Source organism: Capsella rubella, unplaced genomic scaffold, assembly GCF_000375325.1.
Source record: "Capsella rubella cultivar Monte Gargano unplaced genomic scaffold, Caprub1_0 scaffold_6, whole genome shotgun sequence".
NCBI classification, from domain to species: domain Eukaryota; kingdom Viridiplantae; phylum Streptophyta; class Magnoliopsida; order Brassicales; family Brassicaceae; genus Capsella; species Capsella rubella.
In genome coordinates this window covers 15,269,219-15,286,022 of record NW_006238918.1, presented here as the reverse complement: position 1 = coordinate 15,286,022, position 16,804 = coordinate 15,269,219, and the positions used below count along the sequence as shown (strand labels likewise).

At 37.5% G+C, this 16,804-nt stretch overlaps 4 protein-coding genes across 6 annotated transcripts; 2 read left to right on the top strand and 2 right to left on the bottom strand.

The window, feature by feature from the left end:
* Positions 1 to 220: 220 nt before the first annotated feature.
* LOC17882744 (probable 2-oxoglutarate-dependent dioxygenase AOP1) lies at positions 221 to 1,600 on the top strand. Its single transcript, XM_006289654.2, has 3 exons — positions 221 to 664; positions 782 to 1,115; positions 1,229 to 1,600. The coding sequence occupies exons 1-3, from the start codon at positions 270 to 272 to the stop codon at positions 1,475 to 1,477; spliced, it is 978 nt and encodes a 325-aa protein (XP_006289716.1). The 5' UTR covers positions 221 to 269; the 3' UTR covers positions 1,478 to 1,600.
* A 113-nt stretch (positions 1,601 to 1,713) lies between these two features.
* On the bottom strand, positions 1,714 to 7,599 carry LOC17883439 (serine/threonine-protein phosphatase BSL1). Its single transcript, XM_006286698.2, has 22 exons — positions 7,523 to 7,599; positions 7,073 to 7,312; positions 6,917 to 6,977; positions 6,740 to 6,818; positions 6,528 to 6,607; positions 6,338 to 6,432; positions 6,114 to 6,213; positions 5,960 to 6,029; positions 5,662 to 5,763; positions 5,387 to 5,468; positions 5,100 to 5,270; positions 4,712 to 4,883; positions 4,417 to 4,618; positions 4,050 to 4,220; positions 3,735 to 3,973; positions 3,571 to 3,655; positions 3,380 to 3,478; positions 3,097 to 3,296; positions 2,937 to 3,012; positions 2,701 to 2,836; positions 2,455 to 2,594; positions 1,714 to 2,005 (listed from the first exon to the last, which is right to left on the bottom strand). The coding sequence occupies exons 2-22, from the start codon at positions 7,272 to 7,274 to the stop codon at positions 1,922 to 1,924; spliced, it is 2,646 nt and encodes an 881-aa protein (XP_006286760.1). The 5' UTR covers positions 7,275 to 7,312; positions 7,523 to 7,599; the 3' UTR covers positions 1,714 to 1,921.
* Positions 7,600 to 8,436: 837 nt separating this feature from the next.
* Positions 8,437 to 10,458, top strand: LOC17882921 (hemK methyltransferase family member 2). 3 transcript variants are annotated; one of them, XR_002833215.1, is made up of 3 exons: positions 8,437 to 8,619; positions 8,875 to 8,956; positions 9,059 to 9,146. XR_002833215.1 is itself a non-coding variant. In XM_006288475.2 (3 exons), the coding sequence occupies exon 3, from the start codon at positions 9,563 to 9,565 to the stop codon at positions 10,298 to 10,300; it is 738 nt and encodes a 245-aa protein (XP_006288537.1). In that variant the 5' UTR covers positions 8,437 to 8,619; positions 8,875 to 8,956; positions 9,548 to 9,562; the 3' UTR covers positions 10,301 to 10,458. The 3 variants fall into 3 exon arrangements, 2 of the variants coding, with proteins under 2 accessions (XP_006288537.1, XP_023636178.1); XM_006288475.2 differs by lacking the exon at positions 9,059 to 9,146 and adding an exon at positions 9,548 to 10,458; XM_023780410.1 differs by lacking the exons at positions 8,437 to 8,619; positions 8,875 to 8,956; positions 9,059 to 9,146 and adding exons at positions 9,150 to 9,157; positions 9,548 to 10,458.
* On the bottom strand, positions 10,414 to 16,317 carry LOC17881101 (nodulin homeobox). Its single transcript, XM_006286968.2, has 16 exons — positions 16,252 to 16,317; positions 15,037 to 15,192; positions 14,788 to 14,943; positions 14,583 to 14,666; positions 14,371 to 14,499; positions 13,967 to 14,185; positions 13,676 to 13,807; positions 13,500 to 13,592; positions 13,028 to 13,180; positions 12,581 to 12,866; positions 12,345 to 12,482; positions 12,187 to 12,256; positions 11,994 to 12,060; positions 11,322 to 11,813; positions 11,204 to 11,241; positions 10,414 to 11,116 (listed from the first exon to the last, which is right to left on the bottom strand). The coding sequence occupies exons 1-16, from the start codon at positions 16,282 to 16,284 to the stop codon at positions 10,636 to 10,638; spliced, it is 2,727 nt and encodes a 908-aa protein (XP_006287030.2). The 5' UTR covers positions 16,285 to 16,317; the 3' UTR covers positions 10,414 to 10,635.
* Between the last annotated feature and the right edge of the window lie 487 nt (positions 16,318 to 16,804).

Sequence of the window (16,804 nt, the reverse complement as noted above, 5' to 3'; positions counted from 1 at the left end):
AATAATTGCATAACCCATTTAAGGTGTAATAAAACAGCTAGTATTGCATAATAGTATACCACTACACAGGACCACTTGTGCAATAAAACAACTAGTATTGGTATTGCATAACAAGCTGTCATCAGATACTAACTACACCACTTGTTTTAGAATTTTACGTTTCCAACCAAAAGAAGTTAATTTTGGTATTTTTATTAGGCCAACCCTTTTTACAAAAGCAAACATAATATAAAAAAGATAACCCTAAACAAAATTCTGAGAATCAAGAAATGGATTCATCATCATCAGACTCTGTTCTTCCTGTTGTTGCTGTTTCTTTCCAGCTCCCACTTATCGATTTCTCGGACAAAACCCTAAAACCAGGAAGCTCAAAGTGGGATGAAGTGAAGATTGATGTCCGTAAAGCTTTAGAAGACTACGGTTGTTTCGAAGCATCCTTTGACAAAGTGTCACTTGAGCTTAAGAAGTCTGTTTTTGAAGCCGTGGAAGAGCTCTTCAAGTTACCGGTTCAGACCAGACAGAGAAACGTGTCTTCCAAACCTTACCATGGCTATCTTTCTCACAATCTTTACCAGAGTTTTGGGATCGACGATGCTAATGTTTTTGACAAGGTCAACGACTTTACTCGACAGTTATGGCCTGATCATGGGAACAAGAGTATTAGGTATATATAAAATCTGATGAAAGTCAAACCTTTCAATATAATTTGTTTTTGCATAATAACATATTATTGGATTCATAAATGCAATTCTTGGATCGATATTTGTGTGTTTTGAAATAGCGAGACGATACACCAGTTCTCGGAGAAATTATCGGAATTGGAGGTGATGGTGAGAAGAATGATAATGGAGAGTTTTGGGATACAGAGATACATTGATGAACATCTTAATTCTACAAATTATATCCTTCGACTGATGGAGTATACAACACCTCTTGATGCTGATGATGAAGAGGAGTCAAAGTTAGGTTTACGTGCTCATACCGATAAGAACATGATCACGATACTTCATCAGCATCAAGTTGAAGGTCTGGAAGTGAAGACCAAAGATGAAAAATGGATCAAAGTGAAACCATCTCAAGATTCTTTCATCGTTATGGTTGGAGATTCTCTATGTGTAAGTCCCAACTTTCTCTTCTTTTTTTTTTACCTAACGAACACTGTCACAGCACATACGCACTTCTTTATTAGAGCGAATAAGCAATCATATATCCTTGTTGATGTTGCAAGGCACTATTGAATGGTCGAGTGTTTTCTCCATATCACCGAGTCATGTTGACGGGAAAGAAGACAAGGTATTCGACTGGGCTGTTCTCAGTTCCGAAAACAGGAGTTACCATAGATTCACCAGACGAGCTTGTCGACGAAGAACATCCACGTCTATTCAAACCCTATGATTACAACGACTTCCTTCACTTCTTTAGCACAGAAGCTGGACGTAGCGCTCAATCAGCTCTCCATGCTTTCGCTGCCCTCTGAAACACTACCACTACACTTAGATTTATCAGAAATAATCAATAATGCATCAATGCATAAGCTCATGTTTGTTATGTTGTAGACCAGTTTCTACCAATCCAATAAAAAGCAAAATTATGTTTATTATTTTTCCGGCTATCCAATTTTTTCTCATGTACAGCAGTTTTAATGCTATTCAATATGTTTTCTCATGTATAACTCATCGTTACTTGAGAGTTATTTTTTGGAAGAAAAGCAAAAGAGGGAAGAAAAATAAATAGTACTATACCATTCTGATTCTCTGGTGGTAATGGTATAGTTAGTTATATATTACACATGTGCGGCAGAGTATATGAACACTGCAAATTCTGAAATATAAAATCTTGCTATACTTGTATAGAGTTGTACCAAAATCCAATGATTGTTACTTTCATGACTTGCAAGCAGAAACCGGGAACACAATCAGATTCAGATGTATGCAAGCGAGCTTCTGTCAAAATCTGGTTGTGGCCTGCCTCGTGTTGGAGTCGGCGGTCTCTGGATATTCAGCTCCTGCAACAGATTAAATTGTGTATTTATTGGTTCAGTGTCTGCTCGTAGCTAATTACAAAGATATAGCTACATAAACTCTCCAAGTACTATCCGTTTTTTCTACGCAAAAGTGAAGTTTTTTGGAGACATTATTGGTATCACATAACTAACTACCAACTAAGATTGAGTTGCATCAGTTTGTGGCTGAAACAAAGATATCATGTTACACTTGTACACGCTAAGAAAGTGCTTTTGATTGTTCCAGAACTCTATGTGTTTCCCAGTTAGGCCAAATGTTTCTAGGAACAAGAAAAAGACGGTCTCCTACACTAAGGTCAGGTTGTCCGGTTGTGGCTGAGTCAAGTTTCAATTTATTATTTTGAAGAATATCTTTTTATGATGGTAGTCAAGGAGTTCATGTATGGATCTGAATTAACTTGGAACAGAAGAAGTAGTCAAAGTGTTGTTACCTGCATCCAAGCATCGTCTCCAGAATGTTCTGGAGAATTCTCTGGAGATAAGATGGGAGGTGGAAGAGGATGAATTAACTTAGGAACAATCACCAATCCTCTGCCAACCACCAATATAGCTCCCGCATTGTTCGCAGTTCCTGTTTAGACAAGTATCATAATGTTTTATTTCTTGATTTCTTGCCTCTTCAAGTATACAAACATAAATACAAAACACAGTTTTGACGGGTTTTTTTTTTTCCTCACCGCAGTAATTTGTGGCGGAGAAAAGCGTAATCAATTGTCCCTGTGCAAATCTTTCAAATCCATCCATTACACATTCATGGGCCCTAATAATTAGCTGTAGTTTATTCTTCTTACAGAATTCTGTTACTCTATCTGGCTGCAATATCAAGAGTCAAGACTACGCCCTCAGTGACTGGCCCCCAATTATAATATTAATGAAATATTGACAATAAGAGCGAATAAAGCTTTTTTTTTACCCCAAATGTGACTAGACCAGGTCCTCTGGCGTTCGGTCTTAAACCCTCTATACTATCGTTCTCTGTAGGATCAGACCTGTACTTGTAAAAAATGATATTATGACACGGGATGTAAGAAATAGTGATCAATATGAAAGCAGGACCAGTTAGGATTGATTACCATAGTAAATCCATTAGAACAAGGGATCCAGCGTCCATCGTTATGGGCCTTTCAATTTTCTCGATCTGTTCCACTGAACTGATTGACCTCCCAATTCCACCATGCATACAAATAATTTTATTCTCAATAAGTGCAGCGAGAGGAAGATAATTGAAAAGTTGATTAAATCTTGTCCATGCCCAGATGCCATCATTCTCTCCCTGGTAAAAGTACAGAGCATGCTTAGACTAAGCAGAAAAGCTAGCGACAATGACAGTGTAAATTTCTGCAAAGAGGCAAGTACCATTCTTTCTATGCATTCTAGACGGAAACCAAATAGTGCATTAATGTCAGCAGCCTCGTGGTTTCCTCGAATCAAGTGAACATTCTCCGGATATTCAATCTGCACAGGAATATCTCAGAACAATAAAACCAGGAAGCACAATTTGAATGACCCTAGTAATACGGGTGATGTGAAATTAGGCACCATCTTGCCTTCAATGCAAGGAGCAAAGTTATAGTTTCCAGGCTGTGTTGTCCTCGGTCAACGTAATCTCCCAAAAATAAATAGTCAATATACCTGAAGCAAGTACGTTTAATGGTTCAGTGACTATGTTTAGGCAATACTCCACATTGTTCAATCATTTGCTTAAACTTACGTGATATCTCCAGCTGTTGAGGGATATCCATACTCATCAAACAACCGCATTAAATCGCCAAATTGTCCATGGAGATCTCCAAAGACTTTAATAGGAGCTTTTAGCTGAAGAACCGTTTGTTCATGCATAAATATTTGTTCAGCAGCATAACAGAGTTCCCCAACCTCGTAAGAATCCAGGAAAAACTTCCTGTTGCCAGGAGGTTTCCAGTTTCGAGGTCTCAACAAAGCAGAAATGACCTGAAAACAACAACATATTAGTAGGTATTTACTGTGGCAGTGCTAGGTTGATAATAAGAATGCACAAAAATTATACCTTTTTATGTAGGCCTTGCGGAGACTTCTGTCTAGTGAACTTCTTGGTGGGTTGTAGCACATCACTATTATTCATGGGAACCATCCGCCGGCTCTCATTCTGAAACTGATCCAAGCTTAACTGTCTTACCATGCCACCCAGGCTGCCAACCGTCTCTTTTGCTACCACAACCTGTAAAATGATAATACTTTGGTAATCAAATAGGCAAAAAACTAGATATCACAGTTATAAAAGCATTAACTATGTTGGGCAGTAGTTCGAACTAAGCAGTCAATATGTCTAAGGCATAAAACAAAGATTCTATTAAAAAAATAAACTTATAAAGCAAACAGAAAGAGAGAAATATAATATTAGGGTTTTGACATACAGCTCTTGGATGAAGCCTGACATCTCCTTCAGTTTCAGTACCATCGGTAGTAGATTCTACAGCTGGCGAGTTGGCATCAGAGGTAGAGGGTTCTTCATCCAGAGTACCAGATCCTAGCTGTGCTGCTCGCCAAACAGAACTAGCAACCTCTGCTTCAGCTGCGGAAGCCTCTGTTAATTTCTCCAACGAATTTTCGTCCAAGCTGATATCATTAATGAGAAAAGAAAGATAAGTAACGCTCAAACAGCTAATACAGATGAGCTCAAACCAAAAGAGTATAAGTAATGGGATAGACCTCAGTCCTTCAGACATGGGGATGGCTGGTTCAGCACCGGAAGGAGGTCGTGCAGCATAAGAAAACCTAGGAGTGGAGCTTTGTTGGGTTCTATCCGATGCTAGCAAAGGAGAACTGATATCTGACTGAAATGTTGAATTTTCAGCGACTAGAAAATCGTCAAGTAACACATCTGTGCGGAAGGAAAATTACCGTAATCGTCATATACTGAGAAAGAGATAGATGACTTGAGGCATTAACTTAAACTATGAGAAGTGTAAGTGTACCACAAAATATTCCTAAGAATCATCTTGGCCGAGTTAGGAAACGTGAAATATCAAAAGTAAAATATATGTACTGCAATAAACTTAGGCATCTTGTTATTTAAAAACCAAAATATCAGGCTAACCTCCTCTAAGACCACCATGCACATAAATACGGATGCCAACTGATGCGGCACCATGGCGACAACGTCGCATGAGTTCAAAAGATGGATCTTGATCGATTTGTCCCTTGTTGCCCCGTGCAGAAGTAACTTGCCCATTTCTATCCAACCATACACCAGCAGCAGTATCAAGCACTGTGAGAAGAAAGATTTCATAACAGTTAGAAAAAGAAAAAATGGAGAGTAGGGACCCTTATCTCCAGAAAAGACTTGTGAAACAAAATTCAGACAAAACAGCCATTGAGCATTACCTGCAACAGATGCTTCAGCGTCTATCACACGGCCTCCTCTCAGAACACCTCCACTGACATGTAATCTTGCTCCTACAAAAACCTGATAAGAAAAACAATCAAGGAACTCATTGCAATGGTATTGTAAATGAAATAAAATGCCTCATCAATCATTCATTTAACAGTCAAATCAGTTTCTAAAGCACAATTTGCAGTCCTCTGTGATACTAATTTTGGTCAACATTTGAGATGCTATTTCTCCATATGTTTTGAAAGTGGGGCAAGATTTGGTTTACCGCTGCATGCTGATATCTTGGAGAAGGAGCTACACCTGGAGCCAGAGTCCATTCCCACTGACCATTTCTATGCATTAGTAGCCCATAAGCATCTCCCAATGGCTGCACACCCAGAAACACATAAGGGAATATGCCAGAATTCATATAGAAAATTGAAAACATAACATCTTAAAATTTGGATCTCATAGTAAAAAGTAAGCTAAGTGATGTCGAGATTTTTGTAAGTTATCTAGCCCTAAGTTGGAAAAGCGAAGCCACGAATTTCTGCACAAGAGATTAATGGAGGGAAAAAGTATACCGCCCCCACGGTGTCTCTTCCACCGCAGAGCAAAAACATGCCATCCGAACGAGCACTGCCAGTAGCATACCTATGCAGAAATACCAAAATATGAAAATTCAGCAGAAGAACAGATTTTCTACAATAGGTCATTCAAATCATTTGAATCACTAACATTCTAGCACTTGGTCGGTCGCCGTCTGGGTTCAATCTCTGCCATACATATGGTTTCTGAGCTGTATCCAGCGCCCAAGCGTCAGAAAGTGCTCGTTTCCCTGTTCCATACATAGAAGGGAAAATATTTGTTAGGATATCTGGATTCTACAACAAATAAACAGAATAATGGAAACGAAAAATTTCCATATATAAACAGAATAATGAAAACAGACATATTCTTACCATCATTTCCGGTGACTGTAACAAGATACCTCTGAGAAACTAAATCCATAACATGGCCATAACGAGGGCCTGGACCTTCCCCTTGAACCACCACCCTAAACACACATTAAATGAAATAATTTTGAAGTCGATAACATATACTAGATAGCAAAGAGAGACATAAGAGGGAACTTAGCAAATGATCTCTGACCTGTGCCATTTGAACTTATCATTAGTCATGTCAAGAACATAAAGATCATCAGTAGAATGCCCGGCCGGGCCAATGCCACCCTGTTAATTAGACAAACATACATATTTCATATGTCTCAATACATGGACAGTTACACTTGACTATAAACCTTATCACATTTACTCATAGCCAGAAACAATATATGGTCTGAATAATTGAACACAATAAATAACCTGAAAAACGACCATGGTGCCAACTGCAGCTGCGGCGTGAGCAGCCCTAGGAGACGGCGGCTCACCAGCCGGTACAAGCCTACACAATTCCGGAAATGGCAACTCTTTCCATCAAACCAATGTCGATATGCAAGAGCACAGTAAAACCAGACAACAAAATCTTAATCACTTGTTTACCTTGTCCACTTCCTAGTGAGAACATCATAAGAATGCACCGAATTGGTAACACCAGCTAGCCCTAGAGAAACAGAACAACCCGAGCAGCATCAGGCAACTCCAGATCAAGGCCAAAAAAGGAAAAAAAAATTGAAATTTGAATTGGGGGAAACTTACTGATCCCAGGAACGGAAGAACTGCCACCCTCAATAGCAGTGGCGCCGCCAAAGAGGATAAGGCGAGGACCGTGAGTCTTGGTAGCTGCAACAGCCGTAAGAGTATGAGCGCATCTAGGACCAGGAGCATCCTCTTCCTCATCCCAAAAGGTTTCTAGGGTTTTATACTGAGGAGCAGGATGTAGCCACGGTTTCGAGCCCATGGAAACCACTCTTTAACGCAACAAATGAAAACGAAAACCTAGAAAGCGAAATCAAACAAGGAAAAGAACAACTTCAGATCGGAGGGGAGTAAAAGAGACTTTCACGGCTTATGGCGGACTCTCCCCCAAGTAAAGCCTCTCCTTTTCTTTTTCTCTTTAATTGGCCCAGACTTCACTTTTATAATTATGTTTGAATAGAAGAAGGAGAAGAAGAAGAAGAAGAAGAGAACTGAATTAAGTAAAATAACCTCCGACGAATTCTGGAGGACACAGTTTTCTTCGGATAGAAAAGTGGCGTTTCCGCTGCTGAGCTGTACTCTTTAGTCTTCTTCCTCTAGTCAACGGCTTTTATGTGTTTATATGCATTCTCCATATCTAAATTTTAATTTCTTATCATTTATAAAAACAAAAATCTGAATTTACAATATATTTATAAGAAAAAGAGAAAAGTAGTACTAGTTTCTATCACTCAAATTCATCTACTATTCTAGGAAAAGCATTTTTGTTCTATAGTAAATTTGAATCTTTTTAAAAAAGCATTTTTATTCTCTTAACAATATTCTAAAAAGAACGTTACAACGTCTTTTTTTAATAATAAAAAATAACGTTATGACGTTGTATTGAAACTTTAAATTTGAATTTTTCTTTTTCAAAAACAGTCTATACACGTTTCAAAATATTTGACTAAATTCTAGTGAAGATTTGAATTTACATTAGGTTTTAACATTTTTGGGGAACTTGTTTTGGAAAAAAAAAATAATACAAAACATAGATTACGATCTTTAACTAAAAAAAGTTTAAAATTTACTATTTTTGTCTAATGGCTTCGATTGGTTACATTATTTAAACGAGGCGGTTATAGAGAAAGAGCGGGTAAAAAAAACGGCTAGAAAATATGAAAAAAGTGTGGTTGAGTTAAAACAAGAGGTTCAATAATAGGTATGACTGATAACAAGCTATGGAATAGTAAAAACATTATTATAAAAAATAACATAAAAATAATTTAAAATTTAAACATTTATAAGAAAAATTCATTTTCATTTTTTTTTTTTTTTAACTCTTTTGAGAGGTATGGTTGAATCTGCAACCGCCCTTAGATATGTACCAAAGCGGATATGTGTATTTACATAACTTACCTCAATGTTTCGGAAGTACCCTCGATCTTACGAAGACTGTCTCAAGGGGTAGCTTAGGCATCGATTAAATAAAGAGCAGCATAATAAGCATCCCTCCCAATTCTTCCGACACAGACCTAAACACAAAATCGAATCACTCCTCCCTTATTTATAAAATCCCTTCCCACTCTCCGATTCTCTATTTTCTCGGATTTGCTCGTTACCTAAAGGTCTGACCTTTAACCCCTTCCTGCGGTTTTTATCGTTCGGACATGATTGCTAACTTATGAGCTTTTTCATAGCTTTAGAGGAAAAAGTGTTGTTGTTTTGTAAGATGAAACTGAAATTGTCTCTGTATTCTCAAATTATCGAAACCCTTTTGATGAAGCTATCTGATAAGCATACTCTCTTGTGTTCTAGTGTCTATTATCGTGTCTGAGCCTTGCTTAGTGTTGATGTGTGGATTTGGTTTTGTGTGATTTTAGACGAATGGCTGATCAAGGATTGGAAGGGAGTTAATTAACTGGACCTTAGCAATCATCCTTCCGGGATTGTTCCTACTCTTCAGTGAGTTCTCTTTTGTGCTTTTTTTTTCCTTTGTTTTTAGTTCTCTAAAGATTTAGTGTTTGGTCCTTCTGGATAATCTCCTTCATTGGTGTTTTCTTTCAGAGACATTGTTTATACAGTCAACTTGGACAGCAAGCTAGGTCCTAAAGCTATAGCTTTGCAGGCTCCGATTGCTGAATATAACCCCCCCCCCCCCAAGGGGTATTATTGCATTGTCTTGTGATATTTTATATTTGTTCAAAAATTGTTTGGAATTGATTTGTCAACTTACATACACCCTCCTTGAGTTTACCTTATTGTTATCTGAGCCTGGGTTCGATTACAAGTTATGAAAAGATATAAACAAGTGGTGGTCTATCTCTACTGTGTACTGAACTACTGGTTAATTAGAATCTAAGATATTATTTGGTTTTTGCAAAACTAATTGCATAGCTTTGTTGTCTAACTTGAAGTTAAAACAAGAGATCCATTGTTATTGTTCAAAATTTAAAATGATTTCAGTTAGGTATGACTGGAACTGTGTAAAGCTATCTGAAATACACATTCTCAAGGTTATGATTCATCTAACTGTTACTGTGGTTTTGCTTGTAGTCAGTCATTTGCAAGATGCCACCAAGAATTGCTGCAATCCCGCTTGTAAGTTCGCATCGTGAGCTCTACGAACCATGTGATGATTCATTTGCTCTAGTTGATGCATTACTAGCCGATCGCACCCACCTGATAGAGAACAACCCTAAGGTTTGTATGGAGATTGGATGTGGAAGCGGGTATGTCATAACTTCACTTATTCTTCTTCTCAAAAACGAAGTTCCTGGCGTTCATTATCTAGCCACCGATACAAACCCGATAGCTACAAGAGTAACAAAAGAAACTCTAGAAGCACATGGAGTCCATGCTGATATTGTCTGTGCGGATATAGCTTCTGGTCTAGAGAAGAGACTTGCTGGTTCAGTCGACGTGATTGTGGTGAATCCTCCTTATGTGCCTACACCGGATTATGAAGTTGGAATGGAAGGTATTGCCTCTGCCTGGGCTGGAGGGGTCAATGGCAGGACAGTTATAGATAAAATCTTGCCTGTGGTTGATATTTTGCTTTCAGAGAAAGGTTGGTTCTACTTGGTGACATTAACTTCAAATTTCCCAGCAGAGATTTGTCTGATGATGAGAAAAAAGGGTTATGCATCGAGAATTGTGGTTCAGAGATCAACGGAAGAGGAGAATCTCCTAATCCTTAAGTTCTGGAGAGACAAGGATGAGGAGTGCCAGGACAAGGAAATATCATCATCATTTGTTTCACAGTTTTCGAAATCTATATCATCCCTTATGGAGAAACAATGGCGATGACACTGCAATGGTTTCCTTTCATAAGCATTATTTGTTATGAGGTGGTTGTAAACAAATCACCGTGATTTGTTTCAGTGGGTTATAGCCTTATAGGTAAAGTCAACTGAATGAGATAAAGTCAAACTCTTCCTACTGTTATATTATCTTCACTATTTACTCTCAAAGTCTCGACTCTCAACCTTTGTCTGTAAATAACCAGAGAGAGAGAGAGAGAGAGATACAATAGAGACAGCCCACAAGATAGAATCTTTCAAATAGAGTACCGACAGAGAATCTCTAAACAGTTAAATAAAAAGACAAAAACCTAATGATCAAATTCAATGCAACTGAGTCTGCTACTGAAGCTTATTCACATCCCAAGCCACTCTCATCACTTCAAACTTTGAAGCCGCCTCTCCGAAAGTCCTCCCAACATCATCAGATCCATAAGGGATGACCATTTTGCTCAAATCATATGTGCCACTATGCTCCATTACATCAACTACGCAAACCTGTTTTGTCTCCAGGCTCAAACCGTACCATTCACCATCTGTTCTCAGCACCGTTCCTTTCCCAATCTCGTCTCCGCTGTCGTTCATAAGCCTCACTTGTTGCCCTCGCTTTATCCCTTCTTCTGATGAAGTTGATGATCTCATCAGATTCTCTCCTGTTTTTGGGTTTTCCGATGCAGTTTCATCTTTTGACGATGTTGCTTGTTTCTGCTGCCAAGTGTTTTCATCTCCAGGACTCTCTGGTAAATCCCCTGAGCTGTTATTGTCTCGAGCTGGGCCTGTTTGCTTGTTTGCTCGAGCTAGTTTAGCTTTTCGGTTATTCAGCCTGAAAACAAACTATCAATGTCAGATAACGAATAGTGATTACCAGAATCTTTGCAGTTGACAGAGAGGACAAAAAAGAAGCATGTACCAGTTTTTCAGCTGCGAAGACGTAATAACCTCCGAACCCTGCAAAATTGTATAAATCAACATGTGCCGCGTTTGTAATACTGGTAGGAATTTAAAAAGAGTAGAATTCTTGAACTCACATGTTGACTCAATCTATCTGCCCATGCCTGTATCCAAGCTGAATTCCGCTGCATATCAGGCTCCACAGCAAGAGCATTCTCTATCATCACCATTTGATCATCATTCATTATACTACGCTTCCGTTTTGTCCTCTGCTTCTCAAAGACAAGGAAGGTTTCCGCTTTTTCATCCTCCTTCAGCTCTCTTGACGCACTGCCTTTAAACAGATTGCTCATATTCTGAACCACATCTCCATCTTCAACCAGATCAACAAGACTCTTCCCTCTGTTAGAGCTTGTATCTGAACCACTGGTTTCAAGATTGCTAGCATCTGCATCGCTCTCTTTCAGCCGTTCGACTACTTCAATCTCCTCGGTCACACCTTGCTTTGTCATCACACCTTCAACTCGGATATTACAATTCTCTGAAGCTCCTTCATTTTCATTATTTAGATTCAGAGGCTCTTTTCTCTGCTGCTTACAAGATAATTTCCCTCCCGTACCTTCAATATCCTAGAACAAACACAACATGTGAGGTTAGAAAAAGACTCGCCTTTCGTAGAAATTCAACATACAATGGAAATATAGAAAACTTTGTCACAGCTTCTTTTGACAGTGTAACTAAACAGATTATCATAAACAAAACCAGATATTTGTATAAGCAATGTAGAAGAGAGCAACAAGCATTTTCACCTTCACTTGTACTTGACTTTCCTTAAATTCAGAATGGATTAGCCGTTGCAATTGGTCACAAAATACCCTGCACCAGACAATAATCCGAAATGATATATATCAAAGGGGACATAAAAAAGCACAGCCCGAGAACTATAAATCTTTAATATAGTCATAGGTGAAATGTAGAATAACTGAAGAGGCCTTCTGTTACCTCAAAAGTAGGAAGTCTTCTTCGTTGAGGGAACTAGGGATCAAGGATTCCGCATGGCGCAACAGAGAACCTACATATTAACAAATATCCATCAAAACGAAATCAGCAAAACATGTGTATATTAGAAATAATATGCGTCTTGGGGTACAGATACATACCTAGGTTTCTGCAAACACCAGTGCCTCTCTGTGCCACCGGAGTATATGAAGAGCCTGGTAACATCTTAATCAATATGTCTGAAGGATCTTTTCGCAATCCACTCATAACATTCTGAATAAAACGGTTCCTATCTTCTTCTGCAGATATTAACAGCAAATACACATAGTAACACACAAAGGTAAACCAACGATATGATATGATACAGGAAAGTGGAGGTAGTGGCGGAAGAAATTACCTTGGCAGACATTGGGAATGAAACAGTGAAGATTCGCAATCATTTTAATAAATAATGATGTTCGCTGATGAGCATATGAAGACATGGTAAGGTTATTTTGTAAACTGAGCTTGAATTGAGGTACTGATTGCCGAGAAGATGAAAATACACTTAAAACCCATCCAGCTGACATAAACAGATCGTAATCAATATTTGCATCATCCTCCCTTGAAGAAAGATCAGAAGAGCACAACATTGACAAGAAATCTCCATGAGAGAGACAAAATACCGCACTGATAACCATGCTCTGGAGAAAATATTTAACATCCGTCACACATCAAATTACAGAATTAAGTACTGCAAATAAATTATAAACAATCCAATGACAGCTCATAAAGAATCATATGTGCCAAAACAATAAATCAAACAAGAGCCTTTAGCAGATACAGGAATTAAGTTGATACTTACAAAATGTTCGGTGAAAAACGATCGAAAATTTGAATCATCCGTGAGCACGTCAGCCAAGCGCATAGCATTAAGTAGCACAAAACCCATTGGATAGTCAGGAGAAGCAGTAGCCATGGAAGCTTTAGAAAGGCCAAGCCTCAATAATTTAAGAACCTAGATTACAAAAATATCATCACCGAATAGGTCAACACTAACTTCACATATACAAACTTTCTTGGAGAGATTTGAGGAACGGAAAAGTAAAAAATGTCAATTAACAATATATGCTAGTTAGGAAACTGTAGGTTTAAACTCTAGAACAGCATCACTAAGTCAACATCAGCCTTTTGCAGTGAGGCTTATTCTATGACTCGTTACAACGAATCGAAACCCGCAAGATTGTCAATTTTAATAAGTAGCAGTGTCATCCAGTGATAATCCTTTGAAATCACGAAGATCGTCCAAACGATTTTAGAGCAGAGTTAGGACTAACCTCTGAGGCAATAGTTTTGGCTAAATGCAAGTTTCCTGCATTTGCAACCTCATCAAGGAATGTGTCACTTTCCGCCTCAAACAAATGCTGCAACTGCAGGGAAATAAACTTTGGTATGAGTTGCATTGTTGCAGACCGGAAATAGAGAACCACTTTGGTAATTTCAATAGACTTACAATTGAAAGGACTTTTGCTTTCATTCTAGATGTGGAAGCAATTGTTATAGTTGCTCCAACAAGTTCAGGAGTAATAGCTAGTGATAGTATGGATTGAGCTAGCATAAGGACGCCACCTTTTCCACATAGCTCCTGAAAAATGAATACCAGAAAACCTAATTCTGAGATTCGTCCTCCACAAAATTATCAACTTAGAAAAAAAAAATTGGTAACAACTAGTGATTACTGTACAAGTGACTAGTTGATCTAAAATTGATGCATCACAGTTTAAACACCAAGTATTAGAGAAACCTTGTTCTTAGCGACACGGTCTCTAAACAGTTTGTGCTGGCATAGAGAATGAAGGAACTGCACAGCAGCTTCAGCTTGTTGGCAGTGGAAGTTAACCTCCTCTACAGAACTTGGGCCTAACTGTTTTGGGGAGTCGGTTCGTCGATGCAGCAACTTCTCTTTCAAAGATATCACAACATTAAGAACAGCTCCAAAAGCACAGTCTATAAACACATCAACCTAGATGAGACAAAAAAAAGAATCCGATCAAACTAATCTCAAGGCAGTACAACCCAGCTCTCAAAGCATAAGCTCATTTTTTTTATCAGTCAAACAAGGGTAATATCTTAATTTCATATGATCTACCCTTTCTTCATATTGGCAGTTCAAGCACATTACATTATGGTAAGGTCAGAGTTTCATACCATAGGGTGAGCAAGAAAGACTTGAACAAGATCTTGGGAGTAAGGAGAGATCAACCCATGAAACAGGTGGAGAGAAGAAGCCACCAACGTTGCTTCTAGTAATAATTCGTCATCTGATTTGCAGCTTTCCTGTAAACAAGCAATAGACATGAATCACAAGCTCCAAAGAGAAAAGGAAAGAAAGACAATGAGGGATTTTTTAAGAAAAGAACCTTTCTGTTACGACCAAGATTTATCATCAAAAGGATCACCAGATCAATCATCTTTGCTGATAATTTCACATCGTCAAGCAAGACCTATCACAAATTTGAAAAAAAAGAAAAAATAAAGAAACAGACATTCACCTAAGTACTGTTCCATAGAGACATAAATTCCAATACTTTTGAAAGCCAAAAAAACACAGTATGAAGATGGAACCTGCTCGAGTTTAGCGTTACGAAGTGTTAAGTCGCACAACGTCTGCAAAAGTCTGATCCCACACAATACATATTGAAACTTTCCATCTTTCTTAGGAGACAGAAACGACTCAATGAGGTGCGAAGGTAACATTTTTACCAATTTCTCTACACTAATCTGAAAGAGCTTACAAAAATCAGTACTTCACTACAAATACAAAAAGATAAGAACAAACCAAAATTGGAAAAGCAAATCAAAGTTTATTGGCACCTTTTGCGGTAACACTTCTTCTTCGTTAATGGAAACAGAGAAATCTTCTTCGTTATCTTTAAGCAGCTTGTGGAATTCCACAGAGTTTCGCCAATGCAAAGCCTTCACAGCTGCTACCATGACTGTAGGCGGCAACAATCGAACCATGATCCCCGTCTGCAACAGTGTGACCAAAGCTTAGTTTCTGGTGAAGCTGAAGCAATCAGCGACTAGAAAAATTGAGTCTCGCTGGTAGGTGTTAGAGTATATGGCAGGAGAAGAAGATAAGATAATCCAAATGTATGGTGAAGAGAGCAGTGAAATCTATCTCAGGGTATGGTGGCATAGCGGTAAATATGCAGAAACAGTGAGGTTAATTTCAAGATACATTGACGATACTGAGTCATAGAAAACTCAGCTATCCTCTCTATAAAAGCTTTATCAGATTATTTTTGGTTCGACACCGGACAATCAATTTCAAACCCTAACAATCATTTTTCTCCAAATGTCGGAAACGATGAGGAAGACAATCACGTGACAGAACACGTGACCTTTTTTTTATTGGTCAAAGTCGCTCAAATCAAAGCCTAATGCAGCTTTTTCTTTTTAAGAAAAGCCCAAATAAATTTTACACTAGGCCCAACTTTTTGAAAATATAAAGACCCATTACATGATACTCTAGATGTTGATTGCTCATTTATTTCAGGGATAGATGAGGATGATATAACAAATGCTCTTTGTTCATTCTTATTAACTTAGGGATATAAAAAAACATAAAACAAACAAAATCAGAACTTTGTTAATACATTTAGAAAAATTAAAATCAAATCTTGTCCGCAACATTTAAATATTGCATCTCAATTTCAAACATATTAGTTCTAATTAATAAACCCAAAAAGGAACTAATAAAATGTGAATCTACATTTGGATAATTGAAATCTTGAATCCCTTCTACGTTTACTCGTTAAAAATATCTAATACGCTACCTCTATCTATTATCAATTAAAAAATTTAGATCTTTGGTGATTTAGTGAATGATATTTGAGTTTCATGAAATCAGTATGTCGGTTAGATTATCTCAAAAATGTAGAACGAATGATATACACCATGGTTATACGAAAATGATAAACATATCTTTTGAATCCAGAAAGAAATCAAAAACATATAATCTATAAAGATCTATCAAACTAAAATAGTTTTCAGTTCATCCTAAAACGAATGGAAAAATCAACTCACCTGAAGCGGATAGCTTGAAGGCGGCGACGTCATCGCATAACATACAACAAAAACTCTAGCGGCGGAGAACCTAAGCCTTTTTTTTACTGAGTGCTAATTATATATATAGTAGAAATATTGTGAAACCGGTTTCTTTTGGTAATGTTGTGAAACCGGTTTTGTAAATGACATTTTGGTTAAAAAATTTAGTGGCAAGAAAGGGGAAAATCATATCAACGTGTCGTGATATAATTGGTCATATTACGTGATGAAGGATATTATACTAACAACATAATTTCTTTTTAAAAACTTTGTTACATTTTTATTATATATATAATATACTTTTCCAATACAAACATTGATATTTATCACTATAAAAGAGAATTAATTAGAAGAAAAATAAAGCTCTTTTTCTCTTTTTCAATTTATGTGATATTAAACTTTACATTTTTAGTTTATATTTGTTATGAAATATAAAATGAGAATATGTGAAGAAAAAACAATGAAGTGAGTGAGTAGTGAGTAGATGAAAAAAAATACATTTAAAAACAGACAAAATACAAAATATACATTT